This window comes from Meriones unguiculatus, chromosome 10, assembly GCF_030254825.1.
Source record: "Meriones unguiculatus strain TT.TT164.6M chromosome 10, Bangor_MerUng_6.1, whole genome shotgun sequence".
Lineage (NCBI taxonomy): Eukaryota > Metazoa > Chordata > Mammalia > Rodentia > Muridae > Meriones > Meriones unguiculatus.
This window is the reverse complement of record NC_083358.1, coordinates 8,220,223-8,241,687: the sequence shown is the minus strand read 5'-3', so window position 1 is coordinate 8,241,687 and position 21,465 is coordinate 8,220,223. Positions and strand designations below refer to the sequence as shown.

Genomic DNA, 21,465 nt, shown 5'->3' with positions numbered 1-21,465 from the left:
ACTGTGAGCCACGACCTGACACTTCCTGTCTCTCGTTCTAGAGACGGCAGTGGACTGCTATACCACAGTGGCACAGCTCTGCCCCTTCGAGAAGCCGGCCAGCCACTGCCCGAGGTAGGAGGCACTGAGGATTCTCTCCTGCCCTGCTGTCTTCTTGCGCTGGCCTGTCTGGGTCTGGGCATGCACAGGAGGCTCTGTGCCGGGCGGGGCCCGGAAGTCAGTCTTTTATGCTAAGCTAGCAATGTGTAACTCCTTCCCCAAGTCCCTCTACTCTGTGTCAGTGTCAAGTTAAGGCTGTTACATACCTGGGGTGCCCCCACACCCCAGGGCCTCGGGGGAGAGCTTTGAGCTTGGAAGCTTCCCTGCCCCAGCTTTGGTGAACATAACAGAAAGTAACCTTGTCTCTTGAGCCTGACTCACCAGAGAGGGGTTCTCCTTGTCCTAGGGACCCCTTGTCTCTGAAGTTGCCATAGAGCCCCTTGGAAGGGGACATGGAAACGTCCCCCTTCCTGGACTCAGTAGAGCCTGGACACACTCACCTGTCACAGGTTGTTCCCCTGTCAGAAAACACAACAAAGAGAAGCTGACCTCTGGCCAGTGCAGGACTCAGCCACACTATAGCTGTGACCTCCCCCTCCCCCACAGCTGACAGCCCTGGGCTAGACAGCCTTCGGTTAAATGCAGTCACCTCTGGTGCTGAGTGACAGGCTGTCTGTCCCAGGAACCCCGGGGCCTGAAGACTGGACTCTGGAAGGAGTAGAAGGTGGACCTCCACCCTGTGTCTCTCTACTTAGTGTTCTCTGGCACCCCCCCCCCAGGGGGAACCATTGTGTGCACAGAAGAAAGCCTACAGAGGCATTGTTAGGGGGGTGACACTGGCCCCAGCAAGCGTTCAAGGGCCGTCAGACAACTTTAGTGGATTTCTTGAGTGTCACAGAGAAACAGAAGGAAAGTGGCAGGGAGCACAAACAAACACTTTGTCAGGCTCCACGTGTCCATGCAACTTCCCGACCTCACACCAGGAGCAGGTTTGAGAGTTCGTAGACTGGACGATTGTGTTTTTAAAAAACTACATCTACACACCCACATCAGATACACACATATACACACCACACACCACACACACATACCTTACATGCACACCACTCCACAAAACACACATACCACAAATACCATACACACTCACCACACACACACACACAGCACACAGCACACATACCTTCCTATAACACACACACACACACACACACACACACACACCACAATCCCCCCCCCACTCTTCCCCTGCCTGCTCCTTCTGTTCTTCCACAGAGCTCCCTCGGTCTGCCTGATTAGCTTCCTTCCTGCCAAGCATCCTGTCTGTGTCTGGGCCAGGTGGCTTCCGGCAGCCATCTTGGCTTCCAGGTCCCTGGACTCGGCCTGTGGTAAACTGTGCCAGACAGACACAAAAGGCCTTTTCTTAGGCAAAGCTCATGTTCGTGTGGGGCTTGCCAGCCAGTGGGGCCCACCTATTTCCAGTCCAGGAGCCCTCTTCGGCCCTGGGGCCACCAGTTGGGCTGAGGCCATTGTTCCATAGTAATCTAACCCTTTCTACCTCAAGAGATCTGTGCCCTTCTTGGAACATTCCGAGTCATTGAGGTGAGGGCCCTCCACCCTTCCTCGCCACATAGGGAAGTAGCCTTAAAAACTCCGTTGATAACGATCTCCAATCTGTGCTCACAGCACACCCCGCCAATACCCAGGTAAGGAAGGCACAATCCCACAGCTCAGCGCGCCTCTCCTGGGACCTCGTTGCTCTTTGCTTTATTTTTCTGTGGGATTTTCAAGCTCTACATGCATGGTTAACTAAAGACAAGGATGTGTTTACCATCAAGGAGACAATTGCCCCCTTTCCTTCTGCTAGAGCTGGGCTTGACCCAAGGCCACGGAAGTGCTCCTCCCCTAAGCTGTGATTCCCAGGCCTCTGTGCAAATTGCAGACTAGCAAGATGGCTCAGTGGGTGGAACACCTGTTGCCAAGCCTGGCAGCCTGAGTTCCAGCCCCGGGACCCATGTGGTGAGAGAACCAACGCTTGCAGGTTGTCTTCTGACGTATACACATAAACCATGGCATGTATGAGTTCACATACACACACACACACATAGAGAAAGAGAGAGAGAGAGAGAGAGAGAGAGAGAGAGAGAGAGAGAGAGAGAGAGAAAAGTGATAATGCGAGAGAACAAGAAAGTATGGTAGTTTTCTTTCCCCTGAAAATTCAGACAAGGAGTGAGCCCGGGGTACCATGTCCTACTGGACCCACGCCACTCCTTACTATAATTGCTTCTCATTTCTAGAGTCCGGTGTCCTGCACGTTGCGGAGAGGAGCCGTCCTATTGGGCCCCTGTGTTTGGAACCAACATCTACGCTGATGTGAGTAGCCACCTTAGAAAGCCAGACCAAGGTGTGGGAGCCGTGAGCTGAGATCCCACGCCGTAGCCTGTGGCTGCACCTAGCCTGCCAGTTCCTGCAGCCACAGCCTCAGTGTCCCACTCACAGATGGGTCTGGCTCCCACTGTTTGTGTTTGTGAATGAAAGCTCTAGATCTTCTCCTCTCCCCTAGATGGTCGTTGTGGTTTGAAGGTCACTCTTTCACAGGCTTCATTTCCTCTATAGTTAATCACTCCCATCGTTAGGGCTTCTGTTGCTGTCACAAGCTTTTGGAGGAAAGGGTTTATTTCAATTAACAATCCTCGGGTCACAGTCCGTCACTGAGAAAAGTCAGGGCAGGATTCAAGGCAGGAACCTGGAGGCAGCAATTGCCTGAACACTGCGTACTGGCTGCTTCCCATGGCTTGCTTTGTTTGGTTTGTTTTGTTTTTCTATACAGGGTTTCTCTGTGTAGCCTTGGCTGTCCTGAACTCACTTTGTAGACTGTGCTGGCCTCAAATTCAGAGATCCTCCAGCCTCTGCCTTCCAGAGTGCTGGGATCACAGGCATGCCCCACATTGTCTGGCTTCACTTGCTTTCTTACATAGTTCAGGACCCTCTGCCCAGGAGGGGCACTGATCCTGGTGACCTGGGTCCTCCCACACCAATCACTGAGTCAAGAAAAGACCCTATACACTTGCCTACAGGCCAGTTTGATGGAGGCATTTTCTCAGCTGAGACTCCATCTTCCCAGATGACCCTAGCTTGTACCACATTGACAGAGAACTGGCCAGCTCTGTCACCTTTCCATTTCTCTGTATTCTTTCTATATGTGCAGTTTCAGCTTACTCACTGTTTCTTTTTGCCTTGCATGCTCTTAGCTGTAAGCACATAGAAAAAAAAAAAAAGCAAAACAAATCCTCTATGGCGAGACCCCAGTATTCCCATCAGCCCTTGTCTCCTTGTCTTCCCTCCTAACTCAGACGTGAAGGCTCAGTTTTCTTTTGTTGATTTTCAGGGATTAGCCTGTTTCCTCCAGTGTCCAGGGCGTAGGGCCACCATGACCCAGAAGGTGCAAGCATGTGTAACCCCTCTGAGTTCTTTTCTTTTTTTTGAGTGGAAATCCCAGGCCCAGCCAGCCTTGCCCAGCCAAGGGTATCTTCTACCTTGAAACCTTGCCAGCTGCTCGTATCATTTGTCTCCAGCTGAGGCATCACTCACACTTTCCCCACCTCTGTAAATGGCCTTTTTCCCTCGTCACCACCATCTTTGCTTCCATCTGCCTTCAATTGTCCCAGATTCCTGTACCCGTGAAGTCACTTAGTTCCATAAGGCCAAAGTGGCCTTCATGACTAAGCGTTTTTCCTTGTCTTTTTTTCCTTATGAGCCTAAAAACTTCTGGAAAGCTGTTTAGCTGAAATTAAGTTCTAAAAGTTAGAGCATTTATGGAGAAGTGAAATGCCATGTATTGATTGTTATAGTTCACCTAATATGAAGTCCTGAGTGCTGTCCTCAGAACTGAGAGAAAAGAAAAAAAAAAAATAATGAAAGAAAGGGGGGGGGGGAGCCCCAGACTGTGATTTTAAAATGTTTAAAATGAAAAAAAATTTTTTTGAAATGTTTTCAAAATAAAAGAATGGACAAAACTATTTCAACCATACACAAGCCATTTAAAAAGTTACCATGTTACTAGCTGATAAAATACAATTCAAATTTAAAAGTGGTGAGTGGAACAAAACAATTCTTCAGGCAAGGGCACAAGAGATGCAGACTTTAAGAAAGCAGATTTTCATGCAAAGATATGAAGATCAAATCTGTATGCACCAAATAACAGAACAACTAAACACATAAAGCAAAAGTTAGGAGTTCAAAACAAAGGTGCTCTACTCTTTTTCTCCCCTCCACGGGGCCGTGTGATAGTAATACAACCAAGTTTTTTATTCAGTATCTGTATGTTCTGCGTTTCAAGTTTTTAAAAAAATGCCTTGTTTAGGAATCCTTATCATTTTGCAAAGGGGGAAAACAAGGCTCAGAACAGCCTGATCCATGTGCCACAGCAAATGCATGGCAAAGTGAGATGGTGCATCCTCTCTCACTTTTCTCTTATTCTGCCTTCTTTCTGCTTATCTGTGCCTGCGCTGACAGGAGCAGGCATGTTGGTGAATGAAGCCTTTAATGAATGCACCTACGTGGGCTGCGATCCTTGGAAATGGCGGGGCTTCTGTCTGGGGCCTGGCATGCAGTAATGGCTCAGTATTTGTTGGAGGAAAAGATACTGCAGTTGTTGATGCTAAAAATGCTTCAAAAAGAAGGAGAGAGGAGAAGAGAGAGGGGGAGGGTGGCATAGGCAAGAAGAGGGAGCAAGAGTGTGCCTCCATCCCTAGGCTCTCCTGGCTTGTGTTTCTAGGTCACTTTGTATTCTGGGAAATGATGCTGCCTCTTGGAAAATGTCTGTTTAGCTAAGAGATTTATTTTGGGAGTGTAGTCTCCAGACCTTTGACGGGCCTCCGAGTGCCACGGATACAGCCGTTTGCAGAGTGCCTGTCCTGGCGGCAGCTCCCTTTGTGGTGAGCTGCAGGCAGGACTGTCGGGGTGTGGCTCAGACAGCAGAGCCGAGGTCAGGAGGCCCAAGCTGGCCCCAGCCAGGGGAATTACCCATGTGGATTTCTTTCCCCAGCTGGGCCTCAGTTTCCATCCTCCTGGCCTCATCTGCTGCTCCAACAAACTCCCGTTGTGTGGGCATCAGGATCCCAGAGGGGAGCGGTGGTTTTAGACAGGCCCTCTGCAGCTGTCCTGATCCAGTGGACCCGAACAGAGCTGCAGAACCTGCATTTGAACACGTTCCCAGGAGGCATGGCTGCTGGTGGCTGTGGTCTGATGCTGAAGGTCCTTGGTAGTCAAGGACAGTCCTTGAGAGTTCAGGGTCCTGGTGATGGTGACAGAGGCTTTGGCAGTTGGTGGCCTTTGCCTATGACAGTTACTGTGTACCAGGTCAGGCGCAGCCCTGAACCTCGCTTTGAGGAACACAGCAGCCTTTATTCTTCTTCACTGATTCCCACTGTCCATGGGATCATGGCCTCTCTGTCCCTGAGTGACCATGGGCAGGTTGTTTAGCTCCTGGCCCCCAATCTCACATCCGCTGAGAGGGATTCATAGTGACCAGTGACCCCAATGACCTTGTGGGCTCATGATGCCAGGGTAAGCGACAGGCTGGGCCCAGCTCTAGTGTCACCTATGCTGGTGCCCCTGGACAATTAGCAATGGGTACAGGTCATCCTGGTCTCAGAGCTACCCAATGCCAGGGCTGGCTGACGAGCTTCAAGGATCATAGGGGTTGTTACGAAATGTCTGTGAATTGATGTTACACTAGCATGAACAGACAGTGAACGCCCCCTACGTGTGGCAGGGGAGGCAGGGGAAGGATGCAGGGAGAGGGAAGGAGAAAGAATACTTGTCTATCAATAGTCGGAGATGTGAGCATCACCAGGCATGAGATGTGAGAGCAGCCTGCCATGCATGAATGTTTCATCCTGGAAATGTGGGTGTCACGGTATCTGCAGCAACTCCAGGGAGGGGATGAAGGGCACAACCACAGAGACTCTCCTGGTCTCTGGGGAAGATGCACCTCCCATGGTGTGAGTGTGCAACTCCAGGGGACTTAAGGAATACTCGGAAGCCTTTCCTGGCACCAGCGGAAACTGATGCCTTGCTCCTGGAAATGGCAGTCCCTATACAGGATGAGCAGCGACACCATGACTGGCCAGTTACCTGTCGGAATAGGAAGCGTGTGGTGTCCACTCATCTAGCATGCCTCTGAGAGGTGGCTTCTGGGGATTCTGAAACTGAAGAATGGTTTGATGTCACCAGTGTCCCCACCCATCTTAGAGACAAATGTGGGTCTGTTGCCTCTTAACCTTTCAAAGCACAAACCTCTTCAGGAATTGGACGTTGTGGATCCTTCTTCAGGGGAAGAAAATAAAAAGTGCTTCTCTGCAAAGACAGGGTAACTGGCCATCCTGCCCTGCTCAGGATTGGAACCAGATGCTGCCAGTCACCAACCTTTCCTGGCCTGGTAGGCCACTATCCAGGACCACCTGGGGCCAAGGATCCAGTTTGCATCGTTTGTTGATGGAAGAAGACAAGACATGTCTCCCTGGCATTGAAGACCAGGCCTTTGGTTTTTGAGCCTTGGGTATGGGAGTGTTGGGGTGGCTCCTGGACTCTCCAGCCTTTGGCTTTTCCTGAGGAGACCATGATGTGTTGATTCTGCCAGCCAGGAAGGATACCCATAGACCAAAGAAAGAATTCCATCCAGGTTCATCTTGGCAAACCAGTGAGTTTACTGGAGGTACTCTGGGGGCTGTGGGTGATTCACAGGCCACCAGGAAGTCCCAGGGATGGTGTTTCAGCAGCCACACCATTGAAGAGTCCCCCTGGGTGACTCACAATTATACAGGAAGAGACCCCACCCAGTCAACTCTTTCATCTTCTAAATAATCTCAAGATGCAGGGTGTCTCTAAGGATCCTGGGTGCCCCTTCCCTTATGGGGCGCTGCCCAGAGGCCGGATCATGTGAGGGTCTCACGGAATAGTCACAGCTGCTCTGACTGAGGATGGCAATGGTCAGTCCAACCTGGAGGAAATGCTCACACACCTCCTCAGGTATCAGTGACTCTTGACTGTCATGGTTTCGGAGGATAGACATCAACCAGCCTGAAGGAGGCCCTTTAGGGAGTACCTTGGTTCACAGTTCTGAGATGCAGCACTCCAGGGCATGATCATCCATTCAGGCACCTCTGGAGACTTCGGGGTATGTAGCTGACTCCATTCTTCAGTGTGGAGAGAGGACAACAAACAGAGCCAGTGCCCTGGCCTCTGCTAGTCTCCCCAGGCCACCCGCACGCCTTGGTTCCTGGCTTCTTCAGTGTCAGCAATGGCCAGGGCAGTCTTACATGTTCCAGCTCTGAGCGCCACCCCCACCTCGTTACAGGACACTGTGATGTTACTGGGCCTTTGGCATAAACCCGGTAATCTCCTGTCCCAACATCCTTAACTTAATCCCATCTGCAAAACCCCTTCTGCTGTTCACAGGTCTGGGGATTAGGCTGTGGTCACTTCTGGGGACCATTGTTATGCCAAACCCGTCCTCACCCTGGCTTCAGTTGGCGTCGACAATTCTCAAGTGGCTTTGGCAACGTGACTGACCCTGTGTGCCCAGCTTGCTGGCTTGAGAAGTAGGAATAATGGTTACCGCCCACCTCATTAAATCAAATAGGATCATAGGCCATAGCCAGGACTAAGATTCGGTCAGGGGCAGTGTGTGCTCATACTAGGCAGGTACTCCCCATGCCAATCAACTCAGCTCCAGTATGTGCAGCTGAGACCTCCAGGAAGGATGTTAAGACACTTGGACACCATCTTCCTAAAAAGACTGTAGCTGTTCCCATGGTACAGCAAAGATGGAGACCACAGCCTGGGGTGCAGTTCCGAGGCTGGGCACTGGCTGGTGTGCACTAGGCTTCGGGTTCCATCTTGAGCACACAGGAAACAAAGGTGGAATCCACAGTCTAAACTGCAAAGCTGACACCACCCGGAAGGCACCATGGACAAGGCCAAGGAGGTGACAGAGCAGACCTCAGCCTTAAATGATACCCTGGTCCTTGCCTGGGACCACCCTGGATGGCCCTACTGCCGGATGAAAAGTAAAAGGATGTGTCCCACCCATTTTCTATCGGATGAGCCTTGAGCTCAGAGCCTCATCACTCAGGCCCCGAGTCACCCGAGGTCTAGAAAGCAGCACACCCCCACACCAGCCTGAGCCCCGGTGCCCAGTGGGCATCTGAGAGTGCCCACCTGTGTCCACGCTGGCCGAGTCGCTGCATCCCAGCCACTCCAGCCTTCTTTCTCCTCCTGGGATACGGTGTGTCCACTCCTACTTCGGGGCCTTTGCACAGCCTGCTCCCACTGCCTAGAATGCTTTTCCCTTACAGACATCCATATAGATGTGGCAGGAACGCCTCTGACGCTCGTCTGCACACCACTGCTCTGAAGCAGCCTCTCCCGGCCCTCTCCCGACCTGGTTTTGTTTTCCTCACAGACCTTGCTTGTGTGTTTGTATATTCACCTCCTTGACTCCATGGAAGCATTTGGCCTTCATTTGGTCTCTGCTAAATCCCCCAGGGTCAGGCACACAGTGTGACTGCTCTGAAGGCTATTTGTAGAGCGAGAGTGGAATTTGTGAACGAGCGATGACGGCGAGACGGTGATGACGGACATCCGGGAGCTGAGGTGGTGCGGGAGGTTTTCTGGGGTCATTGTGGTCGGCTGCACCAGGACCTGGCATTGACACAGCCCCCTGTCCTTACAGACCTCCAGCATTTGCAAGGCGGCCGTGCACGCGGGTGTCGTCAGCGATGAGACTGGTGGCTATGCAGACGTGATGCCTGTGGACAAAAAGAAGAGCTACACGGGCTCGCTCAGGAACGGGGTGGAGTCGGAGAGGTAGGGCTGGCCCTCGGGCCTTTTTCCTTACTTTTCAAAGCTGGCTTGTTCACTGTCAGCACAGCATCCAGGTCAAGCCTGCGATCCTCTCTCCTTGATACTTTTATTTTCCGAGAAATTGATTTTTTTTTTCTATTTCTGACACTCGCTCTGTGGAAAATGTCGAAATATTAGATATGTCCAGGGCATAGCATCTGTCTGCTACCTATCACCTGGGAAACTAATGGGCATGTATGTGTGTGTGTGTGTGTGTGTATGTGTGTGTGTGTGTGTTTAGTTTCCTAGCTCTTTTTCCTCACGTGTGCACGTGTGCATGCATACGCGTCTGTGTGTTCGTATGTGCATGCATATGTGTGTATGAGCGTGTATGTGTGTGTGTGTGTGTGTGTGTGTGTGTGTTTACTCATTCCATAAGACACAGCTAGCTCCCCAACAGCTCTGAAAGCTGCATACCAACTACAGAAATGGTCCCTGAAAATACAGTCTTGACAGCTGCACAGGAATGCAGAGCCCCCGGGGCTTTCCCTGTCTCCAGTGGTGTCGGCAGCCGGCACCGGTCACCTCAGCCTGGAGGTTGGTTGTTTTCAATCTCCGTGAGGTGAGCACACAGGACCAAGGGACTGTGACTCCCACCCCTCCTGCAGCGGTGACTGTGTCTGGTAGTTCTGCCGGCTTCCCCAACCTCATGGCACTGATGACAAGAGTCACTGAGACAGGTGGTGACAGGCAGGAAGTTAGGAGCGTGCTGACAGCTCTGGGGTTTCTCTTATGTAATCACAGGGCTAACTTCCTGTCCCAGCATCTAGATGTCCCCGCCGTCCCTGCTGGCTGCAGTGTGGGGCAGCGTTTGATACACATGGCTCTGGGTGCCATTCCCACTTTGAGGCTTGAGAAATACATAGTGATGAGCACCCTACTTGGGAGACGTTGGCACATCCTTCAGGTATACTCTCAGATGCCCAGCTGACCTCTGAGCCCTTAGCATGGCTTTCCAGAATGTTCTCCAGGATGGCCTCTGTTTGGGGCTGCGAGGCTGTTTTACTCACGTGACCCTCTTCTGTGGGTGAATTGCAAAGACTCATTTCCCCTGTGGTTTCCTCCTGGGGGCCCTGCTTTCCACCCCCACCCAACCCCAGCTTTGGCCTGTAAAGTGTGAGGGATTGTCAAGAGACCTTCTGGGGCAGAGAGGGCCTGGCTCACACGAGTGCACTCTTGCTGCCATGACCTTTCTTTCTCACGATTCTGGAGGCCACAGACATGTGGACATACTCTGTCTTGGGAGGCCGTGGACAGCTGCTTGCTTGTGTTCTTGCACATTCCAATCTGTGTCTCTTCTAGGCTGTGGGAGGGGCCTAGTGAATCCTGTAACTCTCAGGAGCTTCCTAAGCCTCATGAGGCTGCTTCCTCCCTCCAGGAGAGAAAGCTCCGATTGGGAATCAAAAGCTACAGCAGAGTGGCCCCTACCAGGTGGATGACGAGGCCCAGCAGCCCTGGCTGCTCTCTCCAGTTGTCCCAACCCCTGAGAAACTGGTTCTTTTTTTACAGTGCCAGGTAGCTCCATTCATGTGGTAGAGCCACATGAATTGGCTCTCAGACAGGCACAACACTCTTACAGTTCCCTCCTCCTGACGCCAGTGGGCTCTTCAGTTCCTACTCACCCACGTGGCCTCCTCCACACAGGAAGCCCGCACATTCCCAGGCACAGTGTGAAGCTGGACCTCCATCCTGGAGTGTGGGCCTGGCCACCTGGTAGGGACAGATGGAGATGAGGCCCAGAGGCAGGGCAGATTATTGAAGCCTGGACCCTCCTTGGCCATGAGGTTCTACCAGAAATGCTTTGAGCATGGCAGTGCCCTGACCTCTTCCGTGTGTCACGAGACCTCAGCCATCCTTCATGTGTGGAGTGATGTGGCTGGGAAGTCTCTCGGAACCCTGCCCCAGTGAACTGCAGGGACCGGTTTCAGAGCCAGAGGATAGGTCTTTTCCCCGTGACTGTTGATGTCCTGGATAGGTCAGAGATGATCCCAATGGTCATTAAGGTATACGACATTCTATGGCCAGAGTGTTCCAAATAGCATTTTGTTTCCAATTAAAATACATTTTATCTATTCTTAGATTTATTGTGTGTGTGTACACGCACATGTAACCCAATAGCATGTAGAGGTCAGAGGGCAACTTTTGAGAGTCAGTTCTCTCCTCCACCATGTGGGTCCCAGGGATGGAGCTCATGCTGCCAGGCTTGGCAGCCAGCACCTTCACCTGCTGAGCCATCTCACTGGGCCCCGTTATTTTCATTTTGTTTATCTGCTGTGGGGTCTCGTGTAAACCAGGGTGGCCTCCAACTGACTATGTGGCTGAGGATGACCTTGAACTTCTAATCTTCCTGCCCCGACTTCCCAAGCACTGGGACTCTATAGGCCATGCCACCACTCCTAGCTTGTTAAATGGCATTTTAAATCCCTAGTGCTGTGGGCCAGGCTGGCTGACATGACAGCTTTGATTTCACAATGGTCTTCTTGGTGAAGGAGGTTTCCTGGAAGTTGTGAAAGGTGGGTGCGTAGAAGTGAGGCTCTCCGGGACAGCCTGTTCCCTCTCAGATGTGCTAAACAGCACCCTCATAGAGAGCAGACACCCAGAGAGATGCCTGTCAGCCTAGGACTTCTTAGACCAGGCCCATTCCCGGGCAAGGTCGTGACCTGTCGCCAGGGGTGGACTTGTCAGTCGACAGTAGGAGCAGCTCTCCATGCTGGACACTGACCTGGGGCGGAGGAAGGGCGGGGGTGGTAGAAACACAGAATCTCCCTCCTAACTGGCCAGCACACACACCGTGAGCCACACGGGGCCCAGCAGCTGTAGGAGCCACAGTAAAAACTGAAGAAGAGAGACTTGCCTTTGATTTTAAGCCCAGTGTGTGTTGTGCCTCTCAGGAGCCGGGTGCTTTGGCAAACTTGGATTTTCAAAAGTGGAAACTGAGGCTCAGAAAGAGGGATGCAAATGAGGGCTGATTCTGGGTCTGCCTCAGTTTTGTTTGTTTGTTTTCCTAAGGAAGGACCTTAGTATGTAAGGCCAGCCTTGAGTTTATGATCCTCCTCCCTCAGCCTCCCAAGTGCAAATTCTGGCAGTTTCCATCACTACTGGGGTGAGACTTGACAGAGCAGAGGAGATCTACATGCAGTGTGTACAGCAATGGCTTCCTCCCTTCCCATTTCCCTCCCTCCCTTACTACGTTGGGTTGAACCCAGGGGCTCACCATGCTAGGCCAGCACATCTCCAGCCCCTCCTTTTGCACTTTAGTTTTGAGACAGAGGCTCACTAAGTTTTGCAGGCTGAGCTTGAATATGCTCTGCAGCCTGACAGGAGGCCTTAAACATCCTTCCAATGTAGCCTCCGGAGTAGCTGAGAAGACAGGCCTGCACATTAGGTCCAACTTCAGCATCTGTTAGCAACGAGAGGGTGACCCCTCCTCCCAGAGTCGCAGATCCCTTCGTGTCCCAGAATTCCATGACTCCCCGAGGCCAGCCGCCAAGCCATGGAGGCACAGGTCATGCTGCTCCGGAACCAGCTGTCCTCTCTCTCACTTCATGCTGTGCTGGAAGGTCCCAGATGGCAAGAGCTCCTTCTTTCAGATGGAAGATGGGCTGGGCTACTCCGCCTGCCCTGAGGGAGGCCTGATGCTGAGTGCCTTTTCAGAGCCCCAGAGCAGCTGTGCCCTGGCCTGGGAAGGACCTCCCTGCCCCCTCCTGCCTCCTCTTTTGAGTTCTGGAGGCTTTAAAGAGATAGTAAAAATCCTGTGTGTGTGTGTGTGTGTGTGTGTGTGTGTGTGTTCAGAGGACAGATGCAGGGAACCAGTTCTCTCCTTCCACCTTGCTGAGGCAGGGTCTCACCTGTTTGTGCTGATTTGCATACTGGGCTGGGAGCTTCCAGAGAATTCCCCAATCTCTACCTCCTGTCTAGCTGTAGAAGTGCTGGGATTATGGATAAATTCCAGCACATTGGTTTCTTACTTGGGTTCTAGGGATCAACCTCAGGTTACCAGGCTCATGCAGCTAGCTCTCTTTCCTGCTGAGCCATCTCCTGGGCTCTGGTAGGGAAAATATTTTTATGTTTTAGACAGGGTCTTACTGTATAGCCCTGGTTGGCCTAGAACTGCCTGTGTAGACCAAGCTGGCTTCATATTCAGAAATCTGTTGGTCTTCGCCTCTGGAATGCTAGGAAATGGGTATGCCACTATGCCCAGCCCACACTTGTTCTTGAGAGGGGATGGGCACTGGCAGCAAGGCTGAGCACAGTGTTTCGCCATACTGCCTCCTGGGAGGCTCATGGCTGTTTGTTTACTGTGGTGGCGTCATCTCCAGCTGCTTCCTTCCCCATTTGGTTTTCTGTACTAAGCAGGGGCATCTCTGTGTAGTCCCTATTCCCAGCAGGTCCCTCAGGTGGCTTCCTCTTAGAGAAAGGCCACAGCCATCATGGTGCCCTCGTGCTGTCATGTCTGCCTCTGAACCCACTTCCTGTGGGGCCCTTCCCACCAGTGGTTTCCTGCTGTGCTGGGAACAGAACCCACCTGCCAGTGCCCAGACACGCCCGCTCCACTGTGAAGCCCTGCCCCCTGGCACCTCACCCCCACACTTCCACTTTCCCCCCTGTTTCTGGAACATGTGGAGGCACTGGCTGTCTTCTGAGCCAGAGCCTTCTGGGCTCCTGCGTGGCTGTAGCTGATCCTTCCTGCCATTCAGATCTGAAGACAAGTGCTGCCTCCCTGGGAGGCACGCTTCTCCCTCCTCCAGACCCAGCTTGCCTGCTTCTTTCCCAAGTCATCACTCTGTGAAATCTCCTTGCACGTGTTTGTGTGGTGTAGGCACCTTGAAGGCCAGAATCCATCCATCTTGTTACCACCCCATCCCCAACATACGAACCCAGAGCCTGGCATGTGCTAAGTATGCAGCGGACAGTATATGAATGATAGACAAACCTTTGAATCCAGCAAGACCTTTAAAACTGGCTGAGAGATTTTTGATGCTTTTTTTTTTTTCAAAATTAAATTCTTTAATGCCCTTTATGAAAGCCAGTTATCCCAAGGACTCAGGAGATGGTCACATAGGTAAAGTGTGCAAGCATGAGGACCCGAGTTCAGATCCCAGCACCTACATAAAGCTCAGCATGGTGTTACGTGTCATGAAGAAGGTGAAGAGAGGCACATCCCGGAGGCTTGCGGACCACCTAAGCCCAGCCAAAAGGCTAACTCCAGAGACATATGTGGGGGCTGCAAGCTGACCTATCAAGAGCAGCTGAGGGCGGGTTTGGGAAAGACCGGGGTGAGGAGAGATTACTTTATGATTTATCACCCCCTACACACCTTCCTCAGACACACAGCAGGCAGCTGACCTGCTTGTTAAGCTCAGTGAGTGTTGTGGTTTCAGGAAGAGAGCAGAGGGACCATCATCCGCATGGACCCCTCTGCTCGGCTCTCTGCTGCAAGGCGTGCTGAATGCTCTAAAGAGCTCCCTAGTTCCAGGCAAGATTCTGGGTGCTCCAGCCTGGTCGGCAGCCTCGGGGCTGCCTTGCCAGGGTCGTGTGTATCAGCATCCAGCAAAACTCTTTCCAGTTCCCTTCTTTCTTCCCCCACGTGGCTTGCTCACACGTGGGGCAGACAGGGAGCACGTGGCCCTGGGTGGCTCTCCTGGCTACTCAGTGGACAGAGCCCTGGTATCGCTTAAGCCGGAAACCCAAGGAGCAGAAGGCACTTTCAGGAAACCAGCCGAGCTGCTGAGTGAGCCTGGCCCCCGGGCAGCTGCTCTTCTCCCCCTGCTTGGCCCTGACAGCCCCCGGGAGTATCCCGCTGTGTCCTGGTCTCACACCTCCCAGAGGCACCCTGTCACTGAGCGGGTCTATGGGATACGTTTTTCCAGGGTTCAACCCTGGGGTAGCCAAGAGCGTGAGGCTGCCACAGGGAAGGCAGAAAAACAAGCTGGAATTCCAAGCAGCTGTTCCTGTAGGACGTAGCTCCCTGGACCGCCCAGGGCCTGGCCTGCTGTCAGGTCTAGGGGCTTGGTCCAATCTGGGTTCTTCTGCTCCCAGCGGAGATCCTGCCGGAAATGGCGTTGATAAGTTGTGTCCAGGCTGTCCAGGCACTTTCGTAAGATGCAGTGTGCGTGCTGTAACTGTGGACCCTTCCCCACTGAGAATAGGACCTCACAGGTTAACCGGCCACCCAGCGCGCCTGCTCCAGGAGGTATCAATTAGTGCAATGTTTACAAGAAACACCTTGGGCAGCTACCACAATCCCGGACGCACCCAGGCTTTTAATTTATTGTTATTATTATAATTATTAACTTTTTTGTGGTGCTGAGGATAGAACCCAGAGCCTTGCGCAAAGTGCTCTGTCATGAACTGTATTCCCACGTCCCTCGTACTCATGCCTTCTTTACCCCTTGGGAACAGAACCTTGCTCTGTAGCCCATGCTGGCTTGGAATTCGTGGTCCTCCTGCCTCAGCCTTCCACGTTACAGGCTATAGGCATGTGCCCCTACATTCAGCTCCGTACTTTGATCCGACAATCCCGTTCCCGGGGGCTTCAGGACTCGAAAGTGGGTACACAAAACTGCTGGACAGTGATGTCTGCCCGTGAAATGATGACTAGAAACAGTGCTGTCCCCGTCTATAGAGTCCCAAATGCAACTTCAACCTATCAGAGTACCCTGCAGCTGAGAAAACAGAGTAAGAACATTCTGGCAAGGTATGGTGGCCCATTCTTGTGACCCTAGTACATTTGAGGCTCGGGTAGGAGGTTTGCCATAGGTTTGAGGCCAACCTGGGTTACACAGCCAGAATCCGTCTCCAAAAACAAACAAAAGTTCTAAGTTACATTATTAAGTGAAGAAAGCAGGAGTTGGATCAGTGTGCGCTGCGGTTTGTGTGTGGTCGCATCTACTCCTTTCTACGGAGTGGGTGGGATACGGCAACCTAAGTGGCAGAGGCTTTAGGGGCGCTCACTGTAGAGCACCGAGACCAGAAAGGACGCATTTCCCTCCTTTACAGTTTATAGCTGTGTAGAGGGTGTCCCACACAAGGGCTAGGACTCCGCTTTTCCATTAAATAGTTTATTTCATGTGTGCATGTGTGTGTGTGTGTATGTGTGTGTGTGTGTGTGTGTGTGTGTGTGTGTGTGTGCAGATCTCTGAGCTGTAGGCTATCCTGGTCTACAGAAAGAGTTCCAGGACAGCCAGGGCTACACAGAGACACTGTCTCAGAAAACAACAACAAAATCCTGACTGTAGTCAAAGAGAGCGAGCGGCCTTACTGGAGAGCTGTGTGACTGAGCCCCAGACCATTGAGAAGGAAAGGAAGGGAGAGGTGGAGTCGGGGCTCTGCAGGGAGGGAGGGTAGCAAGGCTGGCTACAGAATGGGAGAACAGTTTTGCGAGTTGTAGGAAGGGATTTCACAGCCGCAGCATGCATGTTTGTGTCGGGGGGGGCATGTGTGTGCCTGCACACGGGCACACCTGTGTGTAAGCTCTTACGACTCTACATTGAGATAACCCAGTTGGGGTCTTGGTAGATGGGGCCATGGGCTGCAGCTTGGTAGCGGAGCGGTTGCCTGACATGCACAAGGCCTCCGGTGCCATCCCCACCACCGCATTAAAAGAATTGCCCGCACTAGGAGATCCTTCTGCCCAGCCACGTTCCGGGGACAGCCGCTGAGCGGGGGAGAGTCACCCCGCACACTCAATGACGGGAGACACAGGTTCCAGCCAGAGTCCCCAGAACATCCAGACGAAGGCCACAAGACAACTGCGGGTGTCAGGGGGACTGTGGAGCCTCCAAAATACTCAGAGCGTTGTGGGTGGGCACGGACATGAGGTGGCCACTTGGGAAGGCGTTGAAGTTTTTAAAAGGTGGGTGTAGTTTAACAGCAGGCCACCTCCCAGCTGGATGCCTCTATGGATAGAAAGCGCCGGTCTTCCAGACCAGGCAAGTCCACAGAGGTGGAGGTGCCAGCCTGGAAGGAAGGGGGTGGGTTGGCAGAAGGACCTACATGAGCGTTTATCCATCTCGTGTGTGTCCACACCATGGAGCTGGTGCAGAGGTCAGAGAACATGGCTGGATTTCACAGGGTGTTATATTTCTGTTAAGCTGTTTTAAAAATCTGGTTGTGGGCCGGGGATGTAGCTCAGTGGGATAGCGCTTGCTGAGCTGGCCTAGCAGGCATGAAGCCCGGGGTTCGAGGCCCAGCACTGCATAAAGTAGGTGTGGTTGCACTTGGGAGGTGGAGGCAGCAGGATCAGGAGTTCAGGGGCACCCTCATCTGTCTAACAAGTTCAAGATCAGCCTAGGATGCCTAAGACCCCGTCTCCAAAGACAAACAAAAAGCCCTGAAGGATTTGAATCCCGTCCGAAGAGCCTGGTTTTGATTAACTCTGTGACTCTGGGTTGTTCTCTTGATTCCTTGCTGTCTGTGTTTCCCACCTGTATGTACAGACAGTAACAGCAGCCCTGCCTTGGAAAAGGCTAGCGGGCCCAGGACAGAAGATTTGGGAAGCATTCCAATGTATGTTCCCCTTTAAATCATCAACCGGATGTCTGAGACAGATGTCAGCAAAACCCGTGTGTAGCGTGTGTGTGTATGTGTGAGAGAGAGAGGTAGAGAGAGAGAGAGAGATACAGAGAGAAACGGAGAGCTCAGATCCAGGGCCCAGAAACCTTTGAGTCAGAATGTCGCTTCGCAGACCCAGCATGGACTCCCACTGCAGCCTCCTGTCAGTGTGAGTGGGCTTGTCCGGCTGGGTGTGACTTCTCTGGGTTCTGTCCTCACCATAATGATCCTGTCAGCCATCCCCCTGCCCACGGCTCTTGTAACCTCCTCCTCCCTCTTCTCTTACAGCCTGAGTGCTCCTCAGAATGGAAACGCCTTCCGGATCTTTGCCGTCAGACAGTGAATGTGGACACTTGGGGAGAAGGGGGTGTCATCTTCCGGGTTCTGGGGTCCTGCTTTTGATCTGTACTCTGTCCTTTGGGGGTGGGGGGTTACAGAGAGTCAGGAATCTTTCTTTCAGTGACATTGAACGTCCTGTCCCTCTGTGGCCTTTGGCGAGGGTGACAGAGCACCATCCCTCATGCCATGGAGTCTTGCCTGGACACCGGTGCCCAGACTGGCCAGGTCGAGGCCCCCATGCGGTCACTCATCTCCTCTTAGGAGCTGCTCACTGAGACACTCCTTGCCACTTTTTCTTTGGCAGGTGGACGGGGAGGCTTTCAAACCCTTGAGGATACAGGTTTGAGATGTGTCGTGAATGGGACTCTTGTTTGGATGACTAGAGTTGACATCCCTAAGGTTACAGTCCGTCCTACCAACAGAGAAATAGGTTCTGTGTTTGCTGGTCAGACAGATGGGCCGCAGGGAGAGCCCCGGGACAAAACCTGGGCTCTGTCCTGTTGGTGTCCTTACTGGTGTCCCCAACCCTCTTGACAGTCACATGCATATATGTCCAGCAGAGCTGGTCTATTTAAAGTTGGTAGCATCCAGAGATTTATCTTGTCTTTGTCTTTGTCCTTGTCTGTGTGGCCTGTTCTCACATGACCTTTGGTCTCATGGAGGACCGATGTATCAGGAGCCTTCCTACCCCCATTTTGTGACCCTGTGGCTTCTGCCCCCCACCCCAGGCTGGTCTAGGTGTCCTCCTCTGGGGCTTGGCTTTGCAAAAGACTCCAAGTCTTAGGTATCTGCTCACTCCTTAGAATAAGGGCTGTCTCACCGCTGCTGTTAGAGTGACAACTCAGTGTCGCCTTGCCCCTGGCTTGGATGACCTAGTTTTTAGCTGTGGGAGAAATGGATCCCTGGCACATTCCTCATAGAGGTTAACGGCGTGGCCTGTGGTTATGAAACCATCCATGACACCAGCAGGGAGAGGGGCCGGGGCACACAGGAAGGCCTCCTGTTCCTATTGGTGCAGTTCGGCCCTTGCCAGCATCCTCAGGCTCCAAGAATGTGGCGAGCCCTGGCTTCCATCACTTAGGAGCCCGGCCCAAACCCACTGTAAAACGAAACATGCTTTTGTAAACAGCTTACTCTAGAGAAGGTGAAATCCCACCCCGGCCCTGGGGGTGTTACAGATTGCCCGTGAGTGCTGGCCTCAAATGGGGCTTCGTGTTCCAGCCAAATATTTCCTAGGCAAAAAAATAAAAATAAAAAATAAAAAAGTAGAAAATAAAACAAAACACCACCCCTCCCCCAAGCAAAGGGCTGGGGAGACAGCTTGGTGGTTAGCAGCTCTTGTGGCTCTACCAGAGGACCTGAGTTCAATTCCCACCACTCACAGGCTGTTTGTTGGCCACCTATAAGTAACTCCAGAAAGTCTGTGATCTTCACAAGTGCCTCACACATACACACAGGTAAAAGCACAAATAGCTCTTTAAAAAAACAAAACAAAACAAAACAAAAAACCAAAAAAACAAAACTAAACAAAAACTAAGGGAGTCTGAACAAAGCCTTCCCCACAGGGAGCCACCGGATGTAGTTGGGCAAAATGTTTGTTTGAGACAGAGTTTCACTGTGTTTCCCAAGCTGGCCTTGACTCATTATGTAGCCCAGGTTGGCCTCCTGAATGCCGCCATAGCTTTCCCCAGATCCATCCCTCCCAGGAATGTTTATAAGGAGTTTATAAAAAGCACACAACCTTGAACTAGCACTAGCTGGCCTTCCACCAGTCTGTTTCCACCTCACCCGCGTGGGCACGGCGTCTTTGCAGGCATAAACTCTTCCACTCCAGATGTGCGAACAGACATCTGCTCGGCCTGTGGAGGGGAACTTCTGGTTGCTACCAAACATCTGAGAAATTTCCAGGTCCAGGCAGTGCTGTGGGACTCTTCACTCAGCCTGCACGGCAAGGCTGAGATGGTTTGGAAAATCGCACCCCTCCTGGATTTCCAGAATGAGCAACCAATCCCATCTCCAGGGGAGGTTGCTCTGTGAGTCTGGACTGGGGTCCTCAGTGCTCACTGGCCGTCATCCACCATCCACAGAGGCCTCTCGCAGAGCCTGGCCTAGCAGCCTTGCTCATCTTCACCAATAGTTTGAAACTGGAAGCCTTTACCTTATTAAAAAAAAAAAAAAAAATGGAAGCAAAACTACAAATGACAAGACCATGATGTCAGCGACCTTCTGACCCTGTGTGTCCATCGGCCCTCCTAGGTTTAAGGGGACCACTCCCACGCCAGCTGCATCCCCGACTGCCCTCCGATCGTTTCCATTTGCTTCCAAGCTGTGCCCTGTTTGCTCAGAGGGGTGTGCTACCTCTCCATGATCTGTAGGCTCTCTTGGCCCGCAGTTTACCGTGTGCTTTTTTCTATGAAAAATGACGTATTTTACAACTTCCTATGTACAAAAGTTTATCGTAAGTTTTTGTGCTTCGCGTGAACAGGGCCACACTGGTTGTTGCTATGGTTTCAATAAAACTGATTTGATTTGTGACACATCCCGGTAGAGCGTCTTCACTGGTGAACTCGTTTGCCTCGACCCACAAGCTCCAAGCAGCTAGCAGGCCCAGGTGGCATTGTAGGAGACCTCAGAGACATTCCTAGGAAGCATGGTCGGGAGACTAGTGACCTAACAAAATATAGGTTCTGGCATGGAAAGCAAGTATGGGACTTGAGATGTTTACCAAAAGCCCAAAGACTGCTATAGGCACTAGTTTTTAAAAACTATTTTATTTAGGATTTTATTTAGGATTCCTTAAGCCTCTACCTTCCTTCCAACCCCCCAACCCCCTTGGTAGGAGAGAAAGAAGGTTAGAAGGGAAAGGGGACATAGACCTCTCTAGACTTATTCGGTTGGTTAGGGTCGTCGGGTTCTTTTGGAAAATAACCAATCTCAGTGGTCAGGATACCTAGCAGCCTGACAAGCGGCAAATGACAAACAGAAGCAGCACAAACAAGTAGCCTTTTTCCTCCTCTGTCCATCTCCTCCAAGCCCTTTTGTGGGCTCTTGTAGTTATACCCTCTCAGAGTCCTCAGAATCCCATTATCCGCAGCTGGCAATGACCACACCCCTCTCTGAGTCAAAGGAGGCTGTTACCAGCTTGCAAAGGCCACAGACCACATGAGGCAATTATCACCTGTAGACAAACTAAGGCAGTCCCATATGCCACAGTTGGGATTAAGACAAAAATGTACATAACTGAGTTTTTAAGGAAACCAAAACTTCCACTACAGACTGCACTTTGAGCAGTGATGACCACTGGGTCTTTTGTCAAGGACCTGTCAGTGAGACCTATAGTGACAAGATTGAAGACTGGGTAGGTGGCTTTGATAAGAGAAGTGGGGTGGGTGTCCACAGTCAAGGTGTGGGTAGGGCTGGCTTCCTGAAGACCTGTTCACAGTTTGTATCCTCTCGCTATGCCCTCCATGGCAGGGCCTCTGTGTGTGCCCCTGGCACCTCCCACATATCTATAAGTACAGGTCATATCACATCCCTACCTCCTCATATGCCCACTTCAGGGGTTAGAAATCCAACAGAGGAATCTAGGACAGGATGTGACGAAATCTAAAACTGGCCTGCTCTTCAAAG

The 21,465-nt window shown here is 51.9% G+C and overlaps 1 protein-coding gene across 1 annotated transcript in view; it reads left to right on the top strand.

Annotated features, from left to right (window-relative positions):
- Crispld2 (cysteine rich secretory protein LCCL domain containing 2) overlaps nt 1–20,374 on the top strand; it is a 58,014-nt gene extending 37,640 nt beyond the window's left edge. Inside the window, exons 12-15 of the mRNA XM_021654472.2 lie at nt 42–114; nt 2,334–2,409; nt 8,774–8,907; nt 17,785–20,374. Coding sequence (XP_021510147.1) covers nt 42–114; nt 2,334–2,409; nt 8,774–8,907; nt 17,785–17,839 — 338 coding nt within the window. The 3' untranslated portion in view covers nt 17,840–20,374. The remainder of the gene's footprint in view (nt 1–41; nt 115–2,333; nt 2,410–8,773; nt 8,908–17,784) is intronic.
- The last annotated feature ends 1,091 nt before the right edge of the window (nt 20,375–21,465 follow it).